General features: G+C 39.3%; 2 protein-coding genes across 2 annotated transcripts; one reads left to right on the plus strand and one right to left on the minus strand.

Annotated features, from left to right (window-relative positions):
• Window positions 1-5,042: 5,042 nt before the first annotated feature.
• Window positions 5,043-6,977, plus strand: LOC104435569 (zinc finger protein WIP6). The gene is made up of 2 exons (XM_010048294.3): window positions 5,043-5,494; window positions 6,350-6,977. The coding sequence occupies exons 1-2, from the start codon at window positions 5,075-5,077 to the stop codon at window positions 6,827-6,829; spliced, it is 900 nt and encodes a 299-aa protein (XP_010046596.2). The 5' UTR covers window positions 5,043-5,074; the 3' UTR covers window positions 6,830-6,977.
• A 6,145-nt stretch (window positions 6,978-13,122) lies between these two features.
• Window positions 13,123-14,464, minus strand: LOC104433300 (allene oxide cyclase, chloroplastic-like). The gene is made up of 2 exons (XM_010045989.3): window positions 14,025-14,464; window positions 13,123-13,899 (listed from the first exon to the last, which is right to left on the minus strand). The coding sequence occupies exons 1-2, from the start codon at window positions 14,260-14,262 to the stop codon at window positions 13,376-13,378; spliced, it is 762 nt and encodes a 253-aa protein (XP_010044291.1). The 5' UTR covers window positions 14,263-14,464; the 3' UTR covers window positions 13,123-13,375.
• Window positions 14,465-16,520: the final 2,056 nt, after the last annotated feature.

Genomic DNA, 16,520 nt, shown 5'->3' on the forward strand with positions numbered 1-16,520 from the left:
GGATTTCTACATCTTCGTTTCATAACTAGGACAAACCGAATCACATGGCACCAAAGAAGATCAAGAGTTCCGTGCAAACTGAAGTCCCTCATCACTTAAAGCTGCTTGGTATTTCGCTCAACCCGCGCCTAATCGTCACATGCATTACGAAGTTGGGTCCAAGAACTCAACGAAGAGCTTATTGCTCAGCAGGAAGGACGGGAAAAGAAGGGCGATGAAAAGAAAAGCAAGGGAACGCCACGTGACTATAACTGCTGTCATGTGGGAGTCACAAGGGGGTACGAGACCTGTCTAATCACATGGTCCGTGGGAGTGATATTTCATTCAACGTCGAACGAGTCGAAGGATTCGGCAAGTATTCCCGGGGTCTTTCTCGCACGAGCACCGAAGTTTGGAAGCAAATGATGCCTGAGCTACAGTGTCGTGCTGGTACTCTTCCTGATTCTGCGCATCTTTATCTCTCCCCAGCATCGCTGCACATTCCGATGGCCACTATTAAGAGAAAAGAGGGGAGATCGATATGTATTTCTATGCATAGAAAGTGGAGGAACGAATGGACGTATTTCTGTTGAGTCAAGGGTGCAAATAGATGAAAAAAGTAGTAGAAGAAGATGACCACGAAAGGATGCAGTTGGTGAACATCTGGGACATGGAAATAAATGGCCACTTTGACTCAAGAAGCACAAAATAAAAATAAAGATTAAGTAAAGTGTTATCACCACATTAATCATATTCATTGCTAAGTCCCAAATTTTTTTTTTTTTTGGGTCCAAATCACGGTTACTTGTAGCGTGGATCACTCTATATCAAGTTTGCCGTTACTTGCGAATAGACCATGTATCAAAAAACATAATGACATGATTATTTGTATTGAAAAATGTTGGGGACATCGATTTATTCTCGAAATTGCTCAGTTATCATATAATGCAATCGATAATTTGAAATCAGATATTACTAAAGAAAGAAGGATATTCATAATAGACATATTATTATTATTTCATGGTAAAGGCCGGTGTATATCAAAACGTAATTTACTCAACATCTGTGTTACTTTTTTAGTGGAATAAGTTAGAATCACGTAAATTTGATATTCGATTTTTTTATTTTATTTTATCCATTTCCTTATTAAATCTCTTATTCTTGCTAACAGAATCTATGATTTTATATATGCAGGGCTTGAAAAAGATGAGGAGATACTTTTTGGATGTGCCGGGGGAACATCGCACGCAGCGGGATACCCCCCTTCTTACTCCTGTTAAAAGTCTATTCTAACTTTAGCTTTTTCATGGAGGTGATATCATAGGGCTGCAGAAAAGGGTTATAGCCACTTCAGTCATCATTCACTTTTCCAATTTCTAACAGTCCAACACAGATTTCTCAAATGGGATCGAGACTCATTTCTCTATTGATGACCTAGATTAAGACGTTAAGAAGTTAGCAGCTCGCCCTCTTCTAAGATAAATCATTCATAGTGTCTATCATCCTTTAATCCTGAAAAGTTGGAAAACTAGCTCCACTTAGCCTATCTCCTCTTTCTTTCGTGTCTTCCTTCTGAGCCACCATGCTAGCGACCCTCATTTGGCATCTCTCTCTTCCCACAGTGGTTGAATGTCGCTTTCGAACATCAACGGAAGTTGTCATGCCAGTTGCCATGTCCCAAATTGAATTCAGTGGCTCCTTGCGAGCTTTATTAAAGCTTCGTCAGCCCTGGAAGGTGGAACTATACAATATTAAGCACCGGTGACCTTTTTCTTTTGGAACCTCATAAAGAAGAAGTCCTCAATCGCGGAGCTTCAGAGTCAATTAAAACCTCCAAGATGCAAAATAGATATCATTAAACTGGCTAATGTATTATAAATTCAATGTTCGATTTACTAAAGCTTCGTCAGCCTTGGAAGGTGGAAGTACAGCAAATGAGTATTTTGAGGACCTAAGAGTTACATCAGACAGTGTGTAATGTAACCACTGTTCATTCTTTCTGTATGGCCGACCCCAATACCGTGGCTCAGTTTAAGCATGCACTAGCAGAAACCTCAAGCTTAGGCCTCACATGTACTGGTTAAGCACCAATCGCTGAAGCCACCAGTAAAATGGAGACACATATTGAGATTGGATTCTGCGGTGGGAATGGCAGGTTTTGACGAACAGAGGCAGACCAAACCTGGTACTTTTGTTTTTGTCCCCAGTGTCCAAACACTGTTGTGTTTCTGTACTCTCTCTCTCTCTCTCTTTCTCTCTCTCTCTCTCTGAGGATGAGATGTGAGTTTGAGATGGAAGCACGTTGATGGGATGGTTACAAGAATCCCTTTCAAAGTTTTGGACATTCATGCCATGTCTAATCAGATACTGGGCCCCACCAACCGCTCGATTGGGACCCATCCCGCACCATGACGTTGACCGCCACCAGTTTTTTTTTTCCTTTTTACTACTACTTTCACTATGTTTTACGAGGATAATGTCATGTTCTAGGAAAGAGAGAAAAAGCAAATTGTCATAATAAAATCATGATGCGGTATGGTTCTACTTATTCACGTGAATATAATAATCCAACACTAATTCAAGTCTGATAATAGATATCTGCCGCGCACCTTTCTTGGTACACTTAATAATACTATATATTAATAAATTTATTAAAAAAATTGTTCCATCACAAAAATAAAAGAGATATCACACCTACTTGTCACGTAATATTATTATTATTGCGTTACTTTTGAAAGGAAGAAGCTACAAAATTGCTTTATTGATTAACCCTTTTGGTTTGTTTTTGGGGGGATGAGAACGACTTCGCATTGAAACTGTTGTTTAATAAAGGCAACTGGAGTTTGGTGAAATGCGAAAAGATGGTGACCTCTTCGTCTCCACTTTTTTCAGTGCAGTCGTGATTTTCCATGTTTTTTCACGGAGATGGAACCTCTGCATGTTGTGTCCAAAGATCGCCATTAAAGCATCCCCAGAAACGTCTCTCCAATCCCGGATTCTCATCCACTCCTCTTTCTCCTCGCAAAAGGACACACTTCCATCCTCTCTTGACCGATGACCAAATCATTCATTAACCACTGTCTCATTTTCATAAACAAGGGTTTTCATTGCTGTTTTTTTTTTTTCTCGCCCAAAAAAACAGACGAACGAAAATATCTTATTGGATTATTTTTTCATCAAAGAAAAGATTGATACAATAATTGCCATAGGTCAATGTGGTTATCATTTACCTATGAGGCTCATCTGGTTAAATGTACGTAAGCTTTGATGTCATTCTTTCATTCCACCAATTTAATCAATATGCATGCACTTTGAGGGTTTTAAAAACATGTATGATTTAAATTTAAAGATCCTTGAAAAAGATGTGTGACTCTACAATATCTTATTATTCATAAAATAATCTAACAAGCAAAGTTTCCCTAACAACATTTTGTATCGAGATGTGATTCGTGATGCAATCTTTTATAGCAGCACAAACTCGGTCTTTAACCTCTATACAACAGCTTATTTTTTCTTGATTTCATGACCCTAGCCATAATTTGTTGTTAGGGTTTGAGTTCTTCAAAATAGTCCCCCCTCTCTCTCTCTCTCTCTCTCTCTCTCTCTCTCTCTCTCTCTCTCTCCATGATTGGAAATTTTTGACAATTTTTACCATTGCGTTGATTTTGTAAGAGAAACGAAGCTCTCATACTATGGACGGCCAAACTAATGGCAAATCAAATAGATACATAAATGTATGCACCACAAAAATTGTGTACCATTATTGTGGACGAATGGTACGAAATTCTAATCAATGCATGGATGTGATCAGTTCAAAACTTCAAAGCCGCTTCAAGTTTTCATGAACTGGGAGTCAGATTAAAGTCACTGTGCAGAGACCGCGACGGTCTTATCTATCAACATCAGTCGCCTATTTCGAAATACAAAAGTTGGAGAGGAGACAACAGCCCTTCCTCACTACAGTTTACATCGGCCTATGCATGCATACATCTCCATCACTTGCTCTATCTCTCTCACTTTACTAGTCTGTCTCTCTCCCTCTCTCTAACGCTAGTGTGGGAGGGAGGGAGGGAGGGAGAGAGAGAGTAAATGAGACGCAGGAGGACTCGAGAGCAGACCAGAGTTAGAGAAGAAGAGATGAAGAGCTCGGGAATCGAGCAACTTTTGGAGAGCACAACAACGAGAGAGAGAGAGAGAGAGAGTAGTGATAGTGCGGTTTCTTGGTACACGATTGCAAAAAAATTTGCCCTTTTTTGCCGGTTCATTGTCTCCTTCCCACCCAAACACGCCAAGACCAACATGTCAAGATTTTCGTCCATCCCAACACAAATCAGTCCTCTCTCTTCTGCTCCATCTCCACGTGCATTTCTCCAAACACAGACCGAAAGAGTTTGCTTTATCATTATATAGGATGGAACTTAGAATAATTATCTTTAAACAAATGTTTGTTTTTGAAATATTAATTGTGAAGAATATGTATGAAGAAGCAATTTCTGATGAGCACTTCCACACTGACTTATAGTACCTCAAAGTGAATTTACTTTTCTCAAAGAAAATTATCATGCTTAGGAACGCTCGTATGATTTCACCCAATTATATGTCATTTTTGTAACCAACTCAACCTCCCGCACGGCCAGATTTTAGGCTCATCTATCATTTGTTAGATTTGAACCTTAATGGTGCCTGATAGAACATTGCACTACTTCGGCTAATGATAGTTTCGTTTGATAGTACTCGTCCAACGGCTATAGGGCTCGCATTATATAAAATAGTAAATTCTTTTGACATAAAAATGAGAACCTTTTTCTTGTCAAAATATTAGAACGAGCTCATTAAGGACTTTTTATCAGAATGACATGTGCGACCATACGGTTTCTCGCCAAAACTGAAGAATTCTCTGATAATGTATTAAGGACTTGTCTCCATCTTATCAAGTTCTATTTTTCCCCACCAACAGAGCCCTCACAAATAGCGATAGATAACCCGAGTACCCATGAAATTCGCCTTTATTTATTGCCTTCTCTCGTCCCCACTCATCTTCTCCACAATCCTCAAACCTCTCTCTCTCTCTCTCTCTACCACACACAAACACAACATGCAAACATCCTCACTCATCACCTGCATATCTTCAAGCGACAGTGCGTGCTTAGAGGATGACTCATTGGAAGACGAAGACTTTGTCCTCCTCTCTCTCGGCCCGCCTGGTCAGCATCACCACCACCACATCTCTAAGCACCCTTCGTATCATCATCATCACTCGATCCCAAAGCTGGGTCAGAACGAAGACAAGTCGTTGCCATCAGCAACAACTACGACTGCTAATGATCATCGTCACCAGGATCAGAGCGTGACGGTGGCTCTTCATATTGGCCTGCCAACGAGCGGAGTGTGCACAAACCCTAATCTCATCGATGGGAAGTACTGGATTCCTTCCCCTGCCCAGATCCTTGTCGGCCCGACCCAGTTCTCTTGCCCTGTCTGCAGCAAAACCTTCAATAGATACAACAACATGCAGGTTTCAAACGATGTCACATACGTTTTCACTTGTAATTGATGCACGAGTTTGATTACTTGTTCTTGAAATGCATATGGGTGATGCAGTCTTCAGGTAATTAATTAGTATTTGTCAAGCACAAGGACCAATTTTCTTGGAAGTTCATACACTTGAAATAGCTTGGACGATCAATGGGAAAACTTTTATTATAATTCGTAAAATAGAAAGCTTCATTCCTTTGTTTATTATCTTAACCCTGGTGTCTAGTCCTTTTTCTTGTTTTGGGCCAACCCTGGTGTTTAGTTATCTCTCTTAATGTTCTACTTTGTTCTGTCTTGCGTACCTCACCATCATACAATCTGTGATCGCTAAGAAATTACTGTCAATTAAGACTTAGAGAACACACACACACACACACACACACACAAAAGAATCTGGGAAAATATAAATTCCGAGATTATGCATTGTTATCATCCCACACTTTGTGTTTGCCTGATCTTCTTACATGAAAATGGGTCCAGCACTTCTGCGGTCTCTTTAGTACATCAAGGAATGGGAACCCAATAATTATTCTATTTCTAACTGTTTCATTCTCTTGGATAGGAGACAATTATGTACTTTTCCTTATTTTCTGAAGCAACTTGGTTAACACAAAGAAACATTACAAAATTCGATATACCAAATGATGCGACACAATTTGGATATAGGTGCTTAGAGTAGAATGTTACAGAAAAAGATCTCTGTGTACCAAATTTCACAAACCTTCTCAATTTACCCAACAAAGATCGTTCCTTATTTTAACAAATAATGATCGTCTTTGTATCTTGTTAATTTTACTTATATAATCAACTCAACGCCAACTTAAAACTGCTTCAGATGCACATGTGGGGACACGGGTCGCAGTACCGGAAGGGACCCGACTCGCTGAAGGGCACAAAGCCGGCATCGTCTATGCTGAGGCTGCCGTGCTACTGCTGCGCCCAGGGCTGCAGGAACAACATCGACCACCCAAGGTCAAGGCCGCTCAAGGACTTCCGGACACTTCAGACACACTACAAGCGCAAGCATGGGGCGAAGCCCTTCGCGTGCCGCAAGTGCTCGAAGCCCTTCGCGGTGCGTGGGGACTGGAGGACCCATGAGAAGAACTGCGGCAAGCTGTGGTTCTGCATCTGCGGCTCCGACTTCAAGCACAAGAGGTCACTCAAGGACCACGTTCGCGCATTCGGGGATGGTCATGCCCCTCACACCGTGGAGGTGTGCGAGCTCGAAGAGGAGGAGGAGGAGGAAGAAGAGGATGATGGAGCTATAGAAGACCATTATCATAGGATAGTTCAAGGTTCTGGTTACTTTTATTAGAAAAGAATGTGGGTTTTTTTGTTGTAATTAGAGTAGTCAGGGTGTGTATTACTGTTTCTATCTAAAGGGAAGTAGGGGGAGGGCGAGAGAGAGAGGATCTATGAAGATGAACAGTATCCAAAGAGTGTTTTGAAAGCAATTAATGATGTCAAGGAGTGAAAGTTTCAATTGATGAATGATGGTCCACTTAATATTTCATGCGAAATTACACTTACTTGTGCTATTATGAATTAATTTTGAGGCACTCACTTGGCACGTAACCCAATGATAAAGGAATTGGATTGGATGGAAATTGATATATTTAGTTTCAGACATAAAATTTGACTTTCGACTCTATAAAAAGTCAGCGTAAAAACTTAAATTAAAGAGAAGAGTTAGAGAAAGATAAACACAAAAAAGAAAAAGAAAAAAAGAATTGACATAAGAGAAAAGTAACAATCGCAAATTTCATACCTGTTAAAATGATTAGGGTGTAAGTAATAAATTTAGGTGATGTACTTTTTAGAGAATATTAAATAATTTTAGTTTTTTTTCTCATATACACACGCCATTTATTTTTTAATTTAATTTGGATATAATATAGGATCTTAATTTTCACCTAACCTAAAAAAGTTATTTAAGAAGATACGTTATTTGGCCTTTTAATAATTTTAAATCCTTTCAACTTCACACTCGAAAAAATTACCTAAAAAAACTCAAAATATATTTATCAATGTCAATTTAATTCAAAACATTTATATCTATCTAATTCAGTCATACACATTTTGATAATTTGCCAATGTAGTCCATATAACCAATTTTAGTTAAAAATTGCTGACGTAGACACTAACTATCTTACGTGGCAAGGTCAGTATTGACATTAATAATTTTTTATCATTCTTTTCCTTTTCCTTTGTAATGGCTTGTGAGCAACCATGGGCAAGGGGTGACCTTGTCCACTAAGCAAGGCTCACCCTCGCAAGGATGAGGTTGCTTGAGGTTGGCAAGGGATAATATTTGTCAAGCCTCACCCTAGCCAGATCCCAACAAGGTGACCTTGCTGCCTTGGGCTATTTCACCTTTGAGAGGGTGAGCCTCACTTGGTGGGTGAGGCTAACAAGGTTAGCCCTTGCCTGTGGCTAAGTCATTGGCCATAGTGAAGACCTAGCAATGGCGAAGAAAGAAGAAAAAAAAGAAAAGAAATAAAAAAAAATTGTAAAAATTGTTCACGTTAGCGCCAATTATGCCACGTAGGACAACCAATGTCCACATTTGCAAGTTTCAGCCAAAGTTGGTTAGATGGACTACATTGGCAAATTATCAAAAAGTTTGACAAATATGCTAAATTAAAATATTTATAATTGAATTGATACAAATATAATAAGTTTATGATTTTTTTTTTTGTACTTATCCCTTTTATAAATAACGATTCTTTTAAATATTTTGACTATTTGGTACACAAACAAATTCACAACATTTTACATGCTTCAGATTTTCAAAAATCATTTAAAGTCTGTGTTAATTGTTTAAACAAATGAAAACTATGTACATAGTGGTTGACTTATATTTAGACAAATAGTATTGATTTTCCACTTACTTAACAAAACAATGTTTAAGAAAAAAAAATCTTGCATATAGCCTTTCTCAATTATGTAACGCAATGCTCAATGGGCACCTTATTATTTTTCCCAACAGATTCTATATGGATTTATAAAACAATGTCCATTCTTTTGCAAGCATAGACCCTGCTATAATAAATGATCATTTGCAAGAAGATATCTATTTCTTATGTTGTACGATTCATATGAATGATCATATAAAGTTAGACCATTTGAAATAGGGAATGAGACTGCAATCTTTATCTAAAAGGAAAATTTTTCGTTTGATCTTTTATGGAGGTATATGTTTTCTTGGATCGCACGGGTTTCAATTGTAGTTCTATATATAATAGTGATTGGGTGATGAACAGAAAAACGATGATGTAGGGTGCCTGGAATTTTATTTTGATTTTCTTTTTAATTTTTTAATTTAGTTAGAGTAGTTAGAGTTGTTGGGTTTCACCGTTTGAGTAGGTGAGAAGTATGGGGCTTTCTTTCGAACTGTTGTGGATCGGGTGATGGATAAATTAGTAAGTAGGGTCTTTTCCAAGTGATTGAAAGAGTAAGTAAATTGCTAATATCAACTCTCAAAAGATAAGTATATCAGAAGTTTTTTTTTTTTTTTGGATAAGTCGTTTTAGTGTATGGAAGGAGTCTCATCTAGTGAAAGATAGAAGACGTATGCTATCCAAGTGTCTGGCGGAAATGACAAGAAAATAAATTAATAAAAAAAAATCTCAAATTGAAAGAGAAAAGGAAACTGCTGGGTGGTGGAATCGCCGCCTAGAACCATTCTGCAAACACCACGACATAATAGCTCACATCAAGATGCAGGGCAGCCATTACCACCCTGGTGGTTGCCGGGAAAAGTATTAAAAAATTTATAAATCTATAGCATTAGTATCAATTTAGTCATAAATCTTTCAAATTGAATTAATTTAATTATAAACATTTTCACATTGATATCAATTTAATTCATCCGATCAATTTTGTTTGGCTAGCACATGACATGTGCGCGAGCTAGTGCAAACCATTTGACCAATGCCTACATGGCAAATTTTTTAATACTTTTTTTTCTGATTTTTGTTATTAATTATTTCTTTTTTCTTTTTCTTTTCCTTTTCTTTTTCCTCTTCTTCCTTTGGCCACCATGGAAAAAAAAAAAGCCAAAGGAAGAAGAAGAGGAAAAAGAAAAAGGAAATTTAAAAAAATAAAAATAAAAATTATCACGTCAACGTTGGCTAGATGGTCGGCACTAGCCAACATCCATATTAGCATTGGCCGGCCAAAATTGGCCAAATTGACTAAATTAGTATTTATGTGAAAAGTTTTATGACTAAATCGATTCGATTGAAAAGTTTATAACTAAATTGGTACTAATACAATAAATTTATAACTTTTTGGTACTTTTCCCATTGCCTGTTAGTGGCAATGATAGTGGCATTGCTCTCCTCTTCTCTACCCCCGAGCACTCTTTCTTTTTTAATCTCTTAATCCAATTCGGATATGATAAGATTATCTCATGCGCTATCATTATCATACTTCTTTATATATATATATTTTCAATCTCTTTATCCAATATATAAGATAGAGCTATCCCACCCCTTGATCGGATTTGACCTATCCGAATCCATTAGCAATAAGCAGGGGGGACGGCTGGATCGATTATGTTTTTTTTTTTTTTCCTTTTCTTTTCCTAATGTCTTTCCTCTTTTTCTTTTTCTTTTTTGGTTCCCTCTTTCTTCGTTCCCATTTTACCATCGGATGCATTGGTTCACTATGCACGACCGCCTCTCACTGTGCACGACGGCCAAAGCAACCTCGACCACCAGCCACGGGCGCCCCTCCTTTACAGCCAAAGATTAGGCCATTTCTGCATTTGCTGCCAAAACTCTCTTTCCAGAACTTCCACTTATATTCCCATCATGATCTATCCCAATTTAGATTTGAACATCCCCCTCATTTAGTGATTGTGTTTGGTAGCCAGTATTTTACCCTATATCAATTGCTCGGTGCTGTGAGTGAGGGAGAGAGAGATAGAGAGAGAGAGAGAGAGAGAGTTACCTTTAATCTCCATTTTACTTATCTCTTCGCAGTCTCTGCTTGGCACCAACTAAACCCAGCAAGTTGGCATCAAGCTCAAATTGTGGATAGGTGTTTGTTAACTTGGCGCAAGGAGAAAGGACAGTCCGTACTTCATTGACAACGTCTGATGATAGAATACAAAATCTAGTGCACGTCCATGTTGGCAAAGGGAGAGCTCAAAATAGGTCTAAGGCCAGATCCTAATGTAAGCCTGTGGGACATTGTCGGCGGTTGCAATGTCGGTCTTTCTTTATTTTTCATGCATTACCTCGTTGAAGAGCTGAACGAGATATTTCTGGAACTTGAGTTGACAAACATAATGTGGAATTCATATTATTATTGCGAGAAAAAGAACACAATCCACACTTGAGAAAAGAAAAAAAGAATCAGAAGAGTGTATGGAAGCGCGATAAGTGGGGAGAGAAGAGGCGGAGTTCATTATAATGGTTCCTAAAGACAAGACAAGGATTCATTTCTCCACCATTATGTGTATCACCAATAGTGCACACGAGAGAGAGAGAGAGAGAGAGAGAGAGGAGCAACGCCAACCTCTTTCATTGAATACATTGGTCAGGTTTAATGCTGTCTCTCGCTGCAGAAAAAAAGACAGCACAGATACGCAGACTCGTGTACAGTGAATTAGTCACAGAAAACTACTGTTCATCGGCTGGCATTTGCCTAAGTTATCTCGCTCTGAGTACTGAGAGTAAGAGTGGGAGTCTCAATGAGGTCCAGTCTCTGATCTCACTCTCTCTCTCGCGCGCGACTGCTGCTACTACTAAAACTATGATAGAGTCCCTTTTTGTCAGTGTAGGACTGAGAGGGAGGGATAGAGAGGGACCACTGAATTGTTACTGTTTTTAGGGTTCCACCCAAGGGCCTCCTCTTTTTCCTTTTCAGTCCAACAACGAGCACATCCCGCGAAACGTTGTTCTCAGTCAAGTCCACCGTCGCCATCGTCATCAGGGTCTGTTTCCCTGTCGTTTCTCCGAGCACCCAAGCAAGGGCTCATTACTAATGCCCCTGCTGCATGCACCGTCCTCCCACCATAATTCACCGCATACGCACACACCTTTTCAGTTTCCGGGGGCCATTGGTTATCGTCATCTGCTTTTAAGTTTTAACCACGGTCGGTCCGTCCTCGTTTTGTTTCTCAAGTACGCACCGCTTTCTGAGCCGACACGGAGTTTGAGAGCCTTTGTTAGCTTTTCTTTCCTCTGGATGGATGCATGCAAACATGTTATGATGAGGACACCTTGGACCACCTCCAGCTTTGGCTGCGTGTATGGTCGAGTGTTTTACGGGTCTAACTGATGAAGTTGGAAGGCAAGGTCGTGCCTCTGAGAAAGCTTGGCATAGAATGTTTCTGATACGCGAAGCTACTCATATTTTACATGGATTTTGTGGGATCACTCTGAGCCTATCTCGGAAAAGATCAACAATTTGGAAAACAATTCCTTAAAACTGATCTCTTGTAATTCTTATAAAAATCAATCAGCAAAATATATTTTAATCATCCATAAAAAAGTTTGGGTTTATATTGTCGATGCTAATGATAATATATTTCGTTGACTAATTTTTTCGAATTTTTTGCTTTTCGCATAACAAATGCACTCTAAGTTGGATTTTGGCATCATAAAAACATAAAAGTTGTTATGATATTAAGAAACATATAAATAAATACTTTAGTTGAAGACCAAACGTCCGAGTCATATAATTTGTATCATTAGCAACAACCTTTATAAATGCTTCCGACACGTAAATCTCTCTGTCTCTCTCTCTCTCTCTACACAAATACATGTTTGAAAATACAAAATTCATTGCACGATCTATAGATCCACAAGGATCATGTGCAGGAACAAGTATAACGTTGGCCAAAAGAAATGCTTCATGGTGTGCCAAAAAAGTGCGAATTTCTTCCCATGTAGAGAAAGACCCAACCCAAATGTCAATACTACACTTACTTCTGAACACTGCAAAAGCAAAATGTTGGCCCATAGAAATACACTATGTGCTCAACACTCTATGGGCTCAATAAAGGAGAGGACTTTTCTCCATACAGGACAGAACCCAGCCCAGCATGTTCTTGCATTAAAATGGGTCACTTGATGGGCCAATCCTCAATTTCTAACTCCTCAGCTCTTCCCGATCGTAATGGTATTGGCCGAAACGAAAGAAAGAAAGAAAGAACGTCAATTCGAATCCAGGTTGTCCGAGAAACTGAATTATATAAAAAGGAAGAGCAAAAATGATGCATAAGAGAAGCGCAATTAACACTTTTAGGGATTAGCATTACTTTGCTTTGAGAGTGGTCCCCAAATCATCCCATTTCGAGACCCCTCTCAGAGCAAAGGAAATTACCCAAAAATGTCCACGTTAGGTGAAGTGACAGATGCTACTGGCCACGTCGTCCTTTCTTTGACATAATTGAATTTCACAAATGAAAAGCCTAATCGCAATGATAAAAATTTGCCCTTCCAATGGATGGAAGTTAAGATTTTTCGATGCGACATTTAAAAGTTGAGTCCACCGAGAAAGTTAAAGCTCCTTTTTAGGGAAAAATGCGAGCCACCTAATCTCTTTTCGTGTCCTAAAAAGTATTTCTCAAATTGTAATAAATGACACTCGATGAGATAAAGATGCTATATTTACATAAGATTTGGCGTTACACGGAACATTTTGTTCTATCAATGCAACTTTTATTTAGAAATACATTTAACAAGAAGGAAAATGTCTTACTCCTCTCCATCTCTATTTAATTTCCGAACTAAGACAAAACGGTAACAATATTATACTAATTCCATATGGAAATGATAGAAAGACAAAAAAAAAAAAAAACACAGAGAAAGATCTCGAACGAGAGAGTCGAGCAGATAACTCTGAACTAATTGGTAAAATTAGGGGCGGTGGCGTGAGGCTCGCAGGCCTTGGCGGCTGGCGACGGCTCCACCCCCGGCGAAGGCGGCACTGGCTTCCCCAGGAGCTCGGCCGGCAAATTGGGGATCCCCTTCAAGTAGAAAGTGTAGAAGAGCTTGAAGGGGAAGACGATCTGCTGCAGCTTCACGGTGCCGGAGACGCCCTGGAAGATGCCGGAGCCGCCGGTGACGGCGAGGAAGGTGTCCTGGTAGGTGAGGTAGGGGCCCTGGACGGAGATGTGGCCGTAGTCGCCGAAGTAGAAGCTGTAGATGGCCTCGTAGCGGTCGCCGCCCTTGTCGGGGAGGTGCTGGATGACGACGCAGAGGCCGGAGGTGACGCCGAGGCGGCGCTGGAGGTCGCCGGAGTAGAGCTTGTTGGTGAAGGGGACGAGGTCGCCGAGGGAGTTGACGGGCTTCTCGCTCAGCCGCAGGAAGGCGGGGCTGCCTCGGTCCCGCTCGTTGATCTCGTACACGCACAGCTCTTGCACTTTTGCTGCGTAGAGTGCGCAAGAGAGAGCGAATTAGATAAAATGGCGGATCTACTCACCGACTGAATCTCGCGTCGACTGCCAAAACACTGCTGATGAAAAAGAAGAGGAAACGAGAGGTTCGGCTTACCGGGTTTCGGAGCTTCAGGGGAGGGCTTGGGCTTGTTCCAGAAGAAGGCTCTGGTCGTGAGCTTGGCGGCTCTCGTCGACGGCGTCTCTCGACGACGGGTGGTGGTCGTCAGCTTCGGATTCCGCCGAGGCTGGCCGGAGAGATTCAAGCCGGAGATCTCTTTGGCTTGCCGGCGAAGTGAAGGGGACGGCGACGCGAGGCCCGAGTGATTGGAAGACGAGATCGTCGCGGAGGCCATTGTGGAGGCAGAGATCGGAGAGGAAAGCGAATTGCCGTTCAAGACAAGCAGAGATGAGATCTTGCGCTCTGTGCACTCGTACTCATTCCATTTATAAAAAGACTTGCAAGCGCTTGACGGTTTGATCTTTTCTATTACGAAAGGCAAGCTGACGAGTTAGCAAAACGACGAAACATAAACAAAAAGGAAGATTAAAAAAAAAAAAAAAAAAAAAACGTGGGCCTTCGTGAAGTTTAATGTGGGAAATGGGGAAAGGGAAGGAAGAGCGAGTCCTGGACGGAACGGGAACAGACTACTAGTCGGGAGCGCATGTCTGCGGGATCGAATGACCTCGAGAAGGCTTCGCTTTGGTTTGGAGTTAGTCAAGTCAACGATGGCGCCTGCACCGCTCGACTTTTCGTATTTTCTTCCCACGCTAAATGTTCTTGTTAAGATATTATTATATATCATAGCCGGTACAATAATGGCATGTGACCTCTCATATTATTGTTGTTTACACCCTGTCATGGGTTCCACGCTTTAATAGGTTCCTTAATTTTTTTTTTTTTTTTATTTTTAGTTAAGCAAAATAAAAGTGATTGTACTAACAAAAATATAGTTGCATTTCAATAGAGAAAATAGAATGAAATTAATTAGAAAAACTTACATTGTCGGAAGCAAGAGAGGGTTGCTAAACCCAATAAATTGGCAGAGCCTTGGCAGCCTATGTTGTATGGCCTCCAATACTATTTCCAACACATTACTCAAATCCCACTAGACTTGACTTGAAAATCGAACTAAACACTCTATTTAAAATCGCATCAATTCAATAATTATTTGTGATTTGGAATTTTTTAGCATCTTCATAGTTTAACTCGATTATCTATGAAACAATCTATCTCGTTCTCACAGCTTATTTATCCTTACTTGACACATGATTGCATTTGCATTATTAAATCCCTCAACAGAAATTGTGACATGAACTTCTCTAAGATCAAGAATACAAAATTGTTAGACTTGGACAAAGAGCTGCTAGAGATTAACCATTATATGCCCACGCTCTTGCACTTTTATGGAACAAAATGTCCAAATGCAGCCTATCCCTTGCCATTTTGTGTTTATCTACATTTCTTTTTGTCTAAACGCCCTTCCATATTTCACATCTGGCCCCGGTACTTTGGTTTTATTCCCAAATCCGTCTCCACTTTTTAGGCAAATGCAATTGAAGTCAAACGAGTGAACGAAATCTTCCATTCATGGCCACATGCATGTACAAGATCTATAAAAAGTGCCTAAAAGCAACCAAGCATATACAAGATCAACACAAAAAAGAGTGTTTTCTCGGTTCCTTAGTTCAGTTCTCGGCTCTCGATTCTCGATGCTTGATTCGGTTCCCTTAGGAATTACATCAGAGCGCATTGGAACTTTGAACCAAACAGGCCCCGATTTCCATTTTTACCTTGGAACCATGCTTACTCCTAATTTGAAAGGTGAATTAGTACCTTTATTTTTTGTCTATTACAAACTATAAAGTTTAACCTTGGATATAAAAAAAAAACTATAAAGTTTAACCATTCTGAGAGATTTAGTGATAATAGTTACTATGTATTTATTCCTATGGAATTCAGCAAAAGTATAGTGATTTATGTGTACATTGATTTAATAAAGTTACATTACAATGAAATATGAATTATTGTGAATGAAGTGAAATTAAAAGATACATACATAGATCAAAAGAATTTTCCATAAATCCAATGGCAAAATGAGCTAATTGTAAAGTGAAGTAATAGTTGTTTCTGCTTCATGAGGAAATTAATCATTTATGAACAATTCGATAAAAGAAAAACAAAATTCTACAAAAGTAAGAGCCTTATCATCATTTTTAGACAAAATAATAAATATGTATGTATATATACATATGAACAAAGACCTCTTCTAACTAAAGGTTGATTAAATAAGATAGGGATTATTGGTATTAGTTGAATTATTTCACAAATATAATTATGCTATTCCAATTTTCATCCTAAATTTGATTTTCGCAAAGTACATAAATATAGCAAAACTTAATGAAGCATTTAAATTTGAATTTCCTTGCTAAATATAATATCTAAGATTTGCACTCTTTTCATTTAACATCCAGATGGAATAATCTTATATCTCGCGGTCAGCATTCATCGATGCACGAGGAATAAAAAAATGAAGGATTAGCATTCATTAATGTATTGCGTGGCGCATTGACCAGTCAACTAGGAAAATAAACCAGGAAAGTTCCAATTCTG

This window comes from Eucalyptus grandis, chromosome 2 (genome assembly GCF_016545825.1).
Source record: "Eucalyptus grandis isolate ANBG69807.140 chromosome 2, ASM1654582v1, whole genome shotgun sequence".
NCBI classification, from domain to species: Eukaryota; Viridiplantae; Streptophyta; class Magnoliopsida; order Myrtales; family Myrtaceae; genus Eucalyptus; species Eucalyptus grandis.